Source organism: Papaver somniferum, chromosome 8 (assembly GCF_003573695.1).
Source record: "Papaver somniferum cultivar HN1 chromosome 8, ASM357369v1, whole genome shotgun sequence".
NCBI lineage: Eukaryota > Viridiplantae > Streptophyta > Magnoliopsida > Ranunculales > Papaveraceae > Papaver > Papaver somniferum.
In genome coordinates, this window is record NC_039365.1 from 156,664,540 (window position 1) to 156,677,758 (window position 13,219).

At 35.0% G+C, this 13,219-nt stretch overlaps 2 protein-coding genes across 2 annotated transcripts; one reads left to right on the plus strand and one right to left on the minus strand.

The window, feature by feature from the left end:
* Positions 1 to 6,820: 6,820 nt before the first annotated feature.
* LOC113304552 (tudor domain-containing protein 3) lies at positions 6,821 to 9,332 on the minus strand. The gene is made up of 6 exons (XM_026553692.1): positions 9,059 to 9,332; positions 8,803 to 8,970; positions 8,121 to 8,367; positions 7,695 to 7,880; positions 7,345 to 7,616; positions 6,821 to 7,252 (listed from the first exon to the last, which is right to left on the minus strand). Exons 1-6 carry the CDS (start codon positions 9,290 to 9,292, stop codon positions 7,091 to 7,093), a joined length of 1,269 nt encoding a protein of 422 aa, XP_026409477.1. The 5' UTR covers positions 9,293 to 9,332; the 3' UTR covers positions 6,821 to 7,090.
* Positions 9,333 to 9,603: 271 nt separating this feature from the next.
* LOC113301825 (putative F-box protein At3g52320) lies at positions 9,604 to 11,437 on the plus strand. Its single transcript, XM_026550657.1, has 2 exons — positions 9,604 to 9,727; positions 9,808 to 11,437. The coding sequence occupies exon 2, from the start codon at positions 9,829 to 9,831 to the stop codon at positions 11,350 to 11,352; it is 1,524 nt and encodes a 507-aa protein (XP_026406442.1). The 5' UTR covers positions 9,604 to 9,727; positions 9,808 to 9,828; the 3' UTR covers positions 11,353 to 11,437.
* Positions 11,438 to 13,219: the final 1,782 nt, after the last annotated feature.

Sequence of the window (13,219 nt, forward strand, 5' to 3'; positions counted from 1 at the left end):
TTTCAGTCAGATATCCTGGTCAGCTAAGAAACAGAGTCATTCAGACAATCTGACTAGGATGACTAAAAAGTCTAAACTCAAGATACAAAAGTTCATACAATTCAATTCCAACAAAACAACTCTAACAACAACAACTTCTTAATAAAATGCACACTAACTCTGACTAACACCACAACCTCAAATAGAACTCTTACAACTTTAACATAATCACTTCAACTAAGCTTCAGTATCAATTCAACATCAACTTATTTCCACATTCAAACACCCCTGCAATATCCTAATTGACATTCATCTAACTCTTAACTCCAGTCAAATACTTTACAATATCAACACCATCTGTAACTTCAGCTCCATCTCTGCACAATAACCACCAACAAAATCTATAATTCATCTTCTACAATCACCATCAATACTATCTTCATCAGTTACCCTGCATATAGAACAACAACATCCTCTTCAGAGATTCTTCCATGTCTAACATTCATCTAATTCCATTTCTCTAATTTCAATTGCACAACAACCCTCATTTTAGGTTCATCTGTAATACCAAAACTTCATTATCCCCTCTAATTCACTTCACTGAATATTATTTTCTCTATTTATGTGCGGGAAATGCATGTCTCATACACGAGTGTTTACTGTTCTTTTAAATTACTTTCAAAAGCTATTATTATGTTTTGGTATTTGGAGTGAATGATGTTGAGAATCTTATATATGATTGTTGGACTTGTCTTGCGAGAGGTATAGGGTTCTCCATGATTAAGTTCTTCTGTCGGATATAATATTGTCACCATTAGATCTCTTTAGATACTTGATATGTATAGTGCGCGTAGAATGGGGTACTGGTAAGGTACATGTCGTTTATGACTTCGATGCTGGAAACCTCAGGGGGGATTTAATGATCATTGAATAATCCGCAACAGTCATGCCTTGCTACTCCAAAGGAAGGCGTCGCTCAACTATTATTTATGTTGTGAATATGTGCCAGTTTATTGGTTGGTAGAACTTTATATTTCAGTACAGTTATTATTTTAATATGTTTTATCTTTTTTCCGTGTTTTATCGGTTTTTAAAAAAACCTGCATTGTTTACAAATCATTATAGTGATTACTTGAAAGTTGGTTGTTATTTCTATTGGGCACCCTTCGGGATGATGTGCTCACTCAATTCCCACTTTCAGTTTTCAGAGACAGATCAAGATGTGTATGTGGGCGTTGAAATCTTCGAGGAGTTGGTTTCGTTAGTTGGTTAGCTTCCGCATATGTTTCTTTTGTGTTTATATTCTATTTGTAAACCAACTCACTACTGAATATATATCATCAGAGAGGAGTTCCTGTATTTATTTCAGAGAGGGTTTAGATTCGGGTCAATCTTTGTTTAGAACTTCAAAGTTAATGTTTTAATTAGATATTTTAGATCGTCAGTGCCTCATTTTGTAGTTAATCTCTTGGATTAGTCAGCTGCTAGCTTAGGGGGCTACAAGAAGATTCTAGTAAATTTCCTTGAATTTTTTGCAACTTCAGAATTACCAGTTATGGACAACAAAGGAGATAGAAGAATATGGAGTACAACATCGTCTTGTAAGTTTTCTGTATCTTCTGCTTCTGATTGTATAAGGAAAAAATTTCATCATGTGCATTGGGAAAAAACTATATGGCACAAGAGCATACACCCAAATGTGTCTAGCAATGTATGGAAGATAGTGAGAGGATTTGTTCCATCTGATGAAAAAATGAAGAAGAAAAAATTCCAACTAGCATCAAGATGTCCATTTTGTAAAAAAAGGGGGAGGAAAATCTGGAGCACATTCTTTGGTACCGTAACTATAGTGAAATAATTTGGAGATGGCTGGGAGGAATTTTTCAGTTCACTAATCCAAAGTCTTTGGAAGATATTCTCAAATTTGCAAAACACAAGAGCCTAGCTGTAAAAGGTCTATGGAGAGTGGCAGCTCTTATAACCCTGAAAGAGATTTTGTTCTTGAGAAACAGAATTACTTATGAAGAGGAGAAACCTATTCTGAGTTCTTTTAAACAGAGGATCATTTACTTTACAAGAGAATGTGATGTTAGAATGACTGGTAATATGTGGAATTCCTCTTATGACCTACAGATTTTGAAGTTCATTGTTTTGAATTGTAGGAGGGTGAAGCCAACTAGGATTACTGAGATCTTATTCTATCTTCCTAATCCCTCATTTATTCTAATATGTTGTGATGGAGCTTCAAAGGGCAATCCAGGTGAAGCAGGTTATGAGTTTGTATGACGACATGGGACTGGAAAATATATGTTTGGTATGTCTGGAAGATCGGGTCTTGCTACAAATTTTATGGAAGAAATTTTTGCAATCTTATGTGCTGGAGTATGGGCAATCAATAAAAACTTCCTTAAAGTATGTTTCAAAACATATTCTCAAGCAGCAATAGCAGCATTCCAGACAGAAGATGTACCTTGGTGGGCTTGTACTAGATGAAACAAGATTAAAAACTCACTTCAAGACTGGTACTTTTCTCATAGCTACAGGGAGATTAATTTCTCAGCTGACTCAATGGAAAAAAAAAGGTGTAGGACTGGCCAAAGGAGAAAGGAGAAGCTATAATACAAGACCTGACTTTATAAGAACAATGGAAGTACCAGACAAATCTTGCTACATATTTGGCTAATAGTTCTAGTTTCTCTTTAGCTTTTTCATGGCCCATGTTTTAAAATGGGATTTTTATGTAATGTATTGACTTTCATTTTTGGTTTAATAAAATTTGATATTACCAAGCAAAACAAAGGGAGAAGCTCCAAAACTTAAAATGTTACAAGAATTATGCATGTTGATCACCAGATCATCACAAAGTATGTATATTAATGCATGGATATCTCAGCACTATCGTAAAGGTTCACCATCTTCCTGCAAATTAGGCCAACAGTTGACAAAAAAGACAAAAAAAGAACTACTTATGTACCCCGAGTAACACAACTACCACAACAGAAACTTTCAATATCCCTTCTCCTGTTAATGGTACTCAATCCTCAGTCAGCCAGAGCAAGATGGACCTTGTCACTAGCATCTTTTGACTTTATTATCCAAACCCCCTCGTTCCCCTGCCCCTTCCCCTACCACCCTTTCCCCTTCCTCTGGATCCCATCCTATCATAATCTCTCCCATCTTCCTCCCTTTCAAAACTGAACATGCTCATCCGAATCTTTTGTGCTTCTGACGTTGCTTCTTGTGCCTATGTAAACAAGAAACAAGTTAAATTAACTACAACAACAATGAAGACAAACAATCAATTAGAAAGAAATTTAATGGTCATACCTATATGAAACTAACAATTAATGTTTGCATACACCACTTCTAAACTATATTTTTACTCATATCATTATATTGTTATGTAATACATATCATTAAATGTAAGGATGGGTAAGATTTATTACGAAACAACATTCTACTTCCACACTCCTATGGATATATATCTATATATTATACAAAAAAGAATTATGATATTTTTTTCCTGGGATTTAGAGAAAATAAACAACATTTCAAACTGATATTTGTTTTTATATGGAATATTTGAAATTAGAGAAAATAATTTTAAAAAAAAATATTTACTAAAAAAATCCATAATAATATATGCGAAGAAATCCTTAAACGAAAATAAAAAGAATCATATTGTACTAGAAAAATTTTAGGTAATAAGATTTTATCACAAATTGTGTTTTTAATACGTGGGAAACGTTTAGACAATTATATTAGTAGTAACATGTATAGTAAATACATTAATGAAGATAATTGAAAGCATTATCGAGTACCGTCTTCTTTTATTTTTTAATTATTTTTTGTAATTAATATTCATATTGTAATAAATTTTCATCGTTTATGGAAGTTATTTAGTTAATTGTCCATTGAAGATAATTGCAATAATTGATCTTCATGAATAAATCTTCTATGTGTTTATATTCAATCATTTTTTTTCATGGTGTCCGATCTCATGATAATCTGGGAAAGTTATGCTTATAACTTTTATGTTCTTCCTTGAATAACTAAAGATGAATATCTTTGACGATTGATCCTTGTCTTATATCTTCTTGTGAGATTTGATAAAATCTGAGAAAATCATTTTTCAAGTAAAAGATCGCATTTGTTGTTCTATTTTGAGAATGACATCAAATGGAGGTGGGTTCTTAATTGAACTAGTGCTTAATTAATATATCTTTGGGAGGAGTGTGTTTGTGGAATTTAAGAGAGAAAAGTTATTTTAATCTCTTTAAGGTGAAAGAAACAAATTTGTGAAACTTAGTGGAATCATCATTGACGATGATAGAATTCTTAGTGTCAATTGTTCTCCTAATGGATTAAACATGGGGAACCCAATTCTCGTCACCTTTCTCAACTTTGTGACAAAGAGGGTACGAAAAAATAAGTGACATATGGATTTTCGAAACATTATCTCAAGGGGGAGTTAATTAATATTCGTACTCATCGTCCTATCTAAAAAAAATTTGACATGTAAAGGCTAAGGAGGAGTACATATTAAATTAAGAAGTAGTATCACTATATGTTTGAAAAATTATATTGTGCTAAAAAGTGAAAAACAATATTACTCATTAGAATAACAACTATACGCGAAATGAAAGTTATCCATGCAAATTCTGAAGGGTAAGAATATTAAAGTTTTTATCTATCAATATCGAACTTTCAATTACTTATACCCAAGGAACGCATGAAGAACCGTAGAAGAATAAAATTAAAGTTTCAAGAAATCAAGAAAGCATCATGGCATTTTTTGTGAATGTCAAACTTGTAAAAGTTCATATGTATTTCAAAAGTTTTTTCATTAAAATTGAATAAAAGGGAGATATTGTTAGAGAGAATGCTCGGTTGAACCTCCACCCACTGATATAGAAAGTATGTTGTCAAATTTTAGATGCCAAAATTATTTCTCGATTTATAACCTATTAAAGTTAGCTTCGGTCTAGATTAGATTAGGTAGTAAACTCTTAGGTTCATCGAAGTTACTCGAGAAAATTAATCATTGAAGATTACATGAAGAACTTCATCAAAGGTTAGTAAAAAAGATTGTTTTTTCTTTCAGACTGTTTCCCATTCTATCTATCTATCATAGCAAAATCAAATAATTTTGTAAATAATCGAATTTCAAAGATGGTTGTTGTCATAGACTAGATGTCCGGATGAAGTTTAGTTAAATTTTGATGTCAAGTTCATATTTGTTGCTTTTTTCGAAACTAACATCAAGTAAATATTCTCTGATGAGTTTCGAAAGTATAGGCTCACAAATCTATTTGATAAATTTATTTGAATTTTAAAATTTATACATATTAGATTGTGAAACTATGTTTTAAGTTCGCAAAGCTTGAAGAAAAAGAAAATTTCCTGAAATCGGCTTGGTTTGAATTCGCAAACCTATGTTTTGAGTTCGGGAACCTAGTGGAGAGAGAAAGATTCATGAACTCAAACTTACTTTAGTTCGCAAACCTAATTTTTGAGTTTGTGAACCTTGATTAGAAAAAATTCTCCTGATGCTTCTAATTAAGTTCGTTAACCTAAAATCTTAGGTTCGTCAATCTAAAGGTACAAACGTCCAAAAACTTCTTTCAACAATTTTTGTACTTTCTATAATAATCTCACTTTTATCATGGTGCATGCTCAAAGATACGTCATTTGAATGATATGAAGCATCATCTCAAGAAAATGTTGCGCACTAAGAGGAATATTGGCTAAGGTCCAATATCGCACCATCATGGTGCATTACACAGGTTACATTAGCCAAGAGCTAATATCGCATTATCATGGTGCATCACGTCAGTAGTGGCTGTCCGAAGGAGATGTTGCACCATCATGCAGGATTACTTCAGTAGGTGACTGACCGAGAGCATTGTTGCACCATGATAGCGCATCATTCAAGTTTGCCGTCGGGCCAAAACTGGATTTTGCACCACTATGGCGCATTACTCAGGATGCATGGAAAAACGACCATGAATAGTGAAGCAAGTATGTCAACTGGTCCCCAAATTTTAGTTATAAAAATTTCAATAAGACATATATACAAGGAGGGATAGTTGGTTGAAGGTGCATATACCGAGATGCACTAGTAAGATTCACAGCTTAGTCGGTAAAGCCTATATGATGCGAAAGCATCATTATGGCGCGTTATTTACTCGAGAGAGATTCTTGATGCTTAGGCATCATTGTTGCGACGTTGAGAAACTAAAGGTGCACCACCACTGTGCAAAATAAAGGAAAGGTCAATGCAAATTCTTGCTTATCGTTTGCAAAAGACCATCTGGCTTAAGCGGACTAGGCTATGCTTGGTTTTTGGCCTTGCAATACGAGTTGGTTTTAGTTGCTTGTCCCGAAGACTTATGAATTACAGTCTGTGCTTCATCCCTTCTTCGTAGGGTATGTATGCAGCCGCAATTAATTGCAGCATTAATGGTCCATCATTTTTATCCCTCATATCATCTAACTAGGGATATAATTGTGATATTTTGGTAACTCGTATCATCTGGCCCGGTATTGCGATGCAAACGATGATTGTTGCCATGCTTTATGGGGTGGTAACATTCCTTGGATACTCATGAGCCTGAATAATAAACCCTTGGCTCGAGCAAGACTAGTGTATGCTTTCTGCTCTATGCCAAAGCGAAGTAAGGAAACGGAAACGAGCTTGCAATGACCCATGCACAAGTCCAAAGCATGCATTATAATAGTGGGACTTTGTTACAATATAATCTTCTGCAAATGGTATTCGTCTAAATGGACTTACTAGGTCTGGGATGGAGGATATTTAAATTTGTTTAAAGAGAATTGCTCGATGCAGTGAATTCTAATTTTCTTATATAAAAGGGTTGGCACTAGTTACACAACAAACGGATTTAACAGCTAGGATTTCACAGCTAGAAAGTACGACTATCAACAAACATAATGGTAGACACTACGTCACAACACTACTTCCATGATAAAATAATAACAAAAACAAAAATTAAAATTTTTGGGCCTCAACAATTTGAGGCTCTAGGCAACAGCGTAGCTGGCCTAGTCCGTAAGACGGCTCTGGATGGACCTTGTCACTAGCAGCTTATTATCCAAACTCCCTCTTTCCCCTGCCCCTTCCCTTGCCACCTCTTCCTCTCCCCCTTCCTCTGGATCCCATTCTACCAGGGTCTCTTCCATCTTCCTCCCTTTCAAAACTGAACATGCTCATCCGAATCTTCTCTGCTTCAGACATTGGGGCTTCTCGTGCCTAAATAAACAGGAAACAAGTCAAAATAACTACAGCAACAATGAAGATATCAATCAGTTAGAAAGCCAAGAGCAACAACTAAAAATTCATACATGGATATCTTCCAGATCCAATTGATTTTGCAGTTGCCGAGCGAGCTCCTCATCCTTGCTAATGTCGTGAAACTCATTTTGAACTAAAGGCTTCACACCACCTTTTCTTCTCTCCCATTCATCAAGAGTCAAAACAGCTTGCTCTTCTTCTCTACCTTTCCCTTTATGTCTTGGACCTCTGAAGTTTCGATCCCCTCGAGTTGGCGGCTGACTCATTTTCTGTAGAAGTTTTTGTGCAGCAGCTTGATTTTGAACAGGAACAGCTTCAACAACTGAGAATAGACATTTGCATCAGTGTGATATTAAGAATCTAAAACTGTTCAATTATCACCTGCAGACTGAGATTTTACCTTCTTTTGGCCTGGATACAGAGCTACTTGGTTTATCACCAGTTTTTCCAGTGATTGGAGTTGTCCCCACATCAGAACGCCCTCCCTCTTGCTTCAAATTGAGGGTCTGGTTTCTTCCCAGTTCTCTAGAATCAGAACCTTCACTCAATTTCACTGCACTAGCCACATGAGATTTCAAGATTGACTCTGCATGATGCGAAAATTACCGGTTTTCGTGAGTTGCAATTAGGAGCTGAAAATAGTAGCCTTGAAGATGTTTAAACAGACATGAACGAATAAACTTGATGTAACATACGGCACGATTGATACAAGTTAGCTAGTAAGGAGTCCTTATCAGAAGAGAAAACACGATATACAGAAGACACATGTGACGTGTAAAATCATCCGCAAACTCAGCGCAAAGTAATCTAAAGGTCGATTACTCACCAGACGAACTACGTTGTTGAGCAAATTGATGTGGGCGTGACCCAATTTGCAACTTCTCAAATGCCGGAGGACCGTCATCACCACTTTTCTGAGACTGCTTTACGGACGAACGCGAAAAACCTGAGTATTTCCGACTCATCTCCCATTCTTCATAAAGGGATTGAACAACACCACCTAATACAGTTACCACTTTCGGATTCAAACATAATATTCCGTTACGCATCACTACTTTATTATCCAGAAGAACCTACATACAATCAACGAACACGCAACTAAGTTTTGCTGGAAGCTACAAAAAACTTCTTGTAAAACATGACGCCAAACTGAACTAAACGTGGTAATGTATCAATTTCAAGTTTACTGGAGGTCCTCGAAGAGACAACAACATTTAGTAACGAGCACCAACAATATTTCAAACTATAAAACCTGAAGGTACATAAATAACCCAAAAGTCTAAACCCGCAATCACCAAACCACCAATTACCCATATTTGCTACATTTCATCTAAATCCATAAAGACTTTCGAGTGTTTACCCAAAAGGGCTTTATACTTGGATTTCAATAATTTACCACTACTACGAATTTGTGACATAACTTACCAGTAAATCAATAATTTCTATCAAACAACACTAGCAAATTAAACAGATTTAGAAAAATTTGCAATCACAACTAGTAATAGTACCTTAGTCCCAGGAACTATATCACCATGTATTGAAGGCACTTGAGAGTACTCGATACCAACAATTTGTGAGTATCCATCTGTAAGACCTAATCGAAGAAGACGCTTACTCCCTGAAGTTCCCGAAGAAGCTTCAATATTACTCTGATAGATATCTCTTACTGAAACTATCTGCAAACATTACAAAACAAATTAAACCCCAATTTAACCTAAAATGACTCAATGTAGAACCTAACGATGTTAGAAGAAGAGATTTTACCTGTAAAACTCTACGGCCATGAAGATAAGAACTTTTTCTGTCATCAGGTAAAGATTTACCTCCAATGATCTTTAAATCCATGTTTAAAAGAAGCTCCGATTCAATAGAATCAGCAGAAACCCTATTGTTTACTGTAGAGATATGATTATGGATTTGAGAACTGATTTCTTCAATGTTTCTGAAACACCATCCTTTGCGAATTAGGGTTTCTAGTAGAGAAACTGTGTTCTCCATTTCTTTTTCTCAGAGATTGTAGAATTTTTGTTCTTTCTTTGTGTTTTTGCGGGAAAGAAAAATCACCTTACTTTTTAGAGCTTAAAAGAACGAGACGTTTTTACTTAACAGATATAACGGGCCGGTACTAAATATGGGCTGGGCCAGCTATATAAAAATTCTTTTTTTTACGGCTTTCAGTCACAATTAAGGTCTCGACTCTTGACTAGCTCACTCCTCTTATTTCCCCAGCGTAGCAGGTAAAACATATCTGCTGCCACTACCAACACTTCATAAATTCTTCCAAATTTGGTGGCTTTTCTGCCACTACCAACACTCCATCATCTGCTGCCACTACCAACACTAGCTGAAATATATGAAGTTGTTTCAATGAATTTGACACAACCTTCTGTTGAGTTAATTTCAGAAATAGAGTTTGCTTATGTTCGATGAAATGTCTGTCTGAAACTCTTTATAATCTTTTATGTTTCTTCTCTTAGTTACTGTCCCATATAACTTTGTTTAATGGTTTTTAGGTACTGGCTGCATAAGAGAGTATGCCGAAACTAAGAAGGCAATTGGACAAGAAGGAGAAGGTTAAATTTAAAGCTCCGGGTATTCCTCATGATGTAGTTGTACAAATATTACTCAAACTGCCACTTAAATCTTTACTCAGATTCAGCTGTGTTTGCAAGTTATGGTTTAATACAATTGTGGTTGATCATCAACGATTCAATAAAGCCCACTATGCTGAATCCCAAAAGAACCCTATTCTCATATTTACTTTCCAACCTCCACAATCTGAAGAATATTACATAGAACATGCTCAACCACCAAAACATTGGAAATACTGGGGAAACTTGTTCTATTTGGAAAAAGCCAATCATGGTAGCATCGGTATAAATGGTCTCCTACTTCTTCGAAATATAGCAGCTGTGAGAAGGAGTAGTTATACGGATATGGTTGGGTATTGTAATGGTTTAGCATGTTTCAGAAGCACTCGTGAGTTTGGTTCATATCCATGGATTTATTTTTTCGTTGAGATTTATAACCCTAGTAGGATGGAGAAATTAAGCATCATCTCTCGTATCCGTTGTGATCTTGGAAACACTTTTGGGTTTCAATTTGGATATGACTTGCTCAACAACGAATACAAGGTGATGTATATCATGTACTGCAATGAAGCTGATGTTCGTGATAATGATTATAACGGGTATGGACGTTACTATAAGTATTTTATCTTTACGGTGGGAAGTAGTAAGCCATGGAGACAGATCAAACATCCAAAGCCAAAACTTCATCCGATAATTTACTCCGAGTATCGTCTTGGTAGCAAACCACCCGTCTCTTGCAATGGAACTCTTTTTTACGAGATGGTAAATGATGAAGAAGAATGTGAGCTGGTATCGTTTGATTTCCATGATGAGCAGTTTCAGGTGATTAAACTTCCGGATGATGATATATTTGTTCTGCCCCATAACAGCCGTAACTTTTATCAATTGGAGTATGAAGGGTGTTTTTGTTTTGCACGTATGGAGAAATTTGATGCTCGTAACGGCAAGGTTGAACTTTATATACTGAAAGACAACACCGAACAAGTTTGGGTTAAGGAAACTGTTGAATTTTATCTTCCAACAACGGTACGAAATCCTGCTCCTCCGTGCAACTACAAGTATACTACATTTTCTAAAACGGACGAAGGTATTACCAGTATTCGTATTATGTGTTTATCTAACCAGATTTTTCTGTACTGGAGGTTGAGTGGCAGAAAAGATAGTCATGTTATCCAGTTATACAACGTTCATTCCAAAGAACTGAAGGAAGTAAAGCATCCAAGTGAAGGTTATCGAAATAGCTATGATTATCACATATCTAGTCACATTGAGAATTCACTTTCTTTGAAACATTTAGCGACTGCCAAAGGAAACACAGTACTGGATGAAGATAACAATATGTCGTCCTTTGACAATATATGTGACCTTTTTAGCCAGACACCAGAAAGTTATCCGGCAGTGCTTTCATTTTATGATACGGTACGTATCTGTAAAGAGGAAGATAACTACATTGAGATCTATGTTTAGTTATGAGTGAGGCTTCTATTTTGAATCATGATCCTTGTTGTTAGATGAGTACTCCTCATCCGTTCTTTTTTAATAGGCCAGTTTCTATAAATAAAAATTTCAAAAAATAGGCCAATTTTCTAATTGGGAAAGTCAAATGTTACTTTAATTTTTTGGACCACTTTTCTCTTAACTTCTTTTGATGACAAGTGTCGTGTGGACCACTTCACTTTACTTCTTTTACTGACAAGTGTCAAGGGGACCATTTCACTTCACTCCTTTTATTGACAAGTGTCATGAGGACCACTTTCAATGATTAATTCTCTTAATTTTCTTAAATTTCTCTAAAAACAAAACTGACCTATTAAAAAGAAACAGAGGGAGTAATTTTTTGATGGATCATCCAGTTTATTTACTCCATTGCTAAACAACTATTGTCCTTTGACTGGGCTTGGATTTATAGTTTCCACATATTTTGGAATGATTTTCTAGGGACCATGGTTTTTTTTTTTGGGACCATGGTCTTATTAGGCCAACCTTCCTATACTTATAAGAGGTGTCCTAAAGTTAGGTAAATACACATTTACCCTTTACTTTAATTTTAATTAAAACTAACCTAATAACTATATAAATCTAATCTAAATGAATCTATTATCAAAATCAAAATCAAAATCAAAAACAAAAATAGGAGGGGAATCAAAGTTTTTTAGTTTTGAAAATAAATAAATTATTCTCTTCTTCTTCTCTCTTTCCTTGACGTTCCTCGTTCGATTGAAAATTATTCTTTTCTCATGTTCTTCTCTTCTTCCCCGTTACTTTTAATTGAATAGATATCATCAAAATAGGGTTCATATGGAAGTTACAGTGCTTTGTTCGGTTAGGACGCGTTTCACAAAAATCTTAGTTTCTTAACCGAACTTCCTGAAAGGAAGAACACGAAGAACAATGTGGTTCAATAGGATTTAAAATTAGCTTATCGAACTGCGAGTTCGGTTGGTTCGCAAAAATTTCTAAAATTATCTAGTAACCGAACTCTATTCATATTACAAAAAGAAAAAAAAATAATTAAATGTAACCGAACTGTGCTATTTTTCCCACTATGTTGAGTTCTCATTCAACCGAACTTTTCCCACTCTGTTCGGTTGGTTCGCAAAAAATTCTAAAATTAGTTAGTAACCGAACTCTACCCATAATACAAAAAAAAAAAAAAATGTAACCGAACTGTGTTATTTTTCCCACTATGTTCGGTTTGTTCGCAAATTTTTTTGACAAACCGAACTCTTCACTAATTGCATACATGTGGAGTTCGGTTAGATATATTGTTACGTTAAAGTTTGCGAACCAACCGAACATGACTCTGTAAATCCTATAAACAAGGTTCGGTAACATGTCTGTTAACCGAACGACTAAAAACCTCCATTAAAGAGCGAGTTCGGTAACCTGTGTGTTTGGAAAAAGTAACCGAACTACACTTTCAGATGAGTTCGGTAACCTGTTCTTCACATAAGGTAACCGAACAAGCCCAATTCTACTCTACAAATTTACATTTTTGTGAAAATTTGGAGCAATTCAACCAACATATCTAAGTTTGAAGCATACCTGGGTACCCAAATATTCTTCCTCCGATTGTGGTTGGTAAAATCCATCGTTTTTCATGTTTTCCTTCTTCATCTTCTTTAATTTTACTCTCTCAATAATTCTACTTCTTTTAAAAAAAACCCATCTGATTTTTTAATGTCACTAATTATCTTTAACTTAATCATTACACTAACTATTATTAATATTAACAAATCATTACCCAAAATTAATTAGGAGGGTAATTTAGATATTAATATAAATATCTAGATAAAAAATGACCTAAATTTACTTCTAATATCTTACCCAAAAT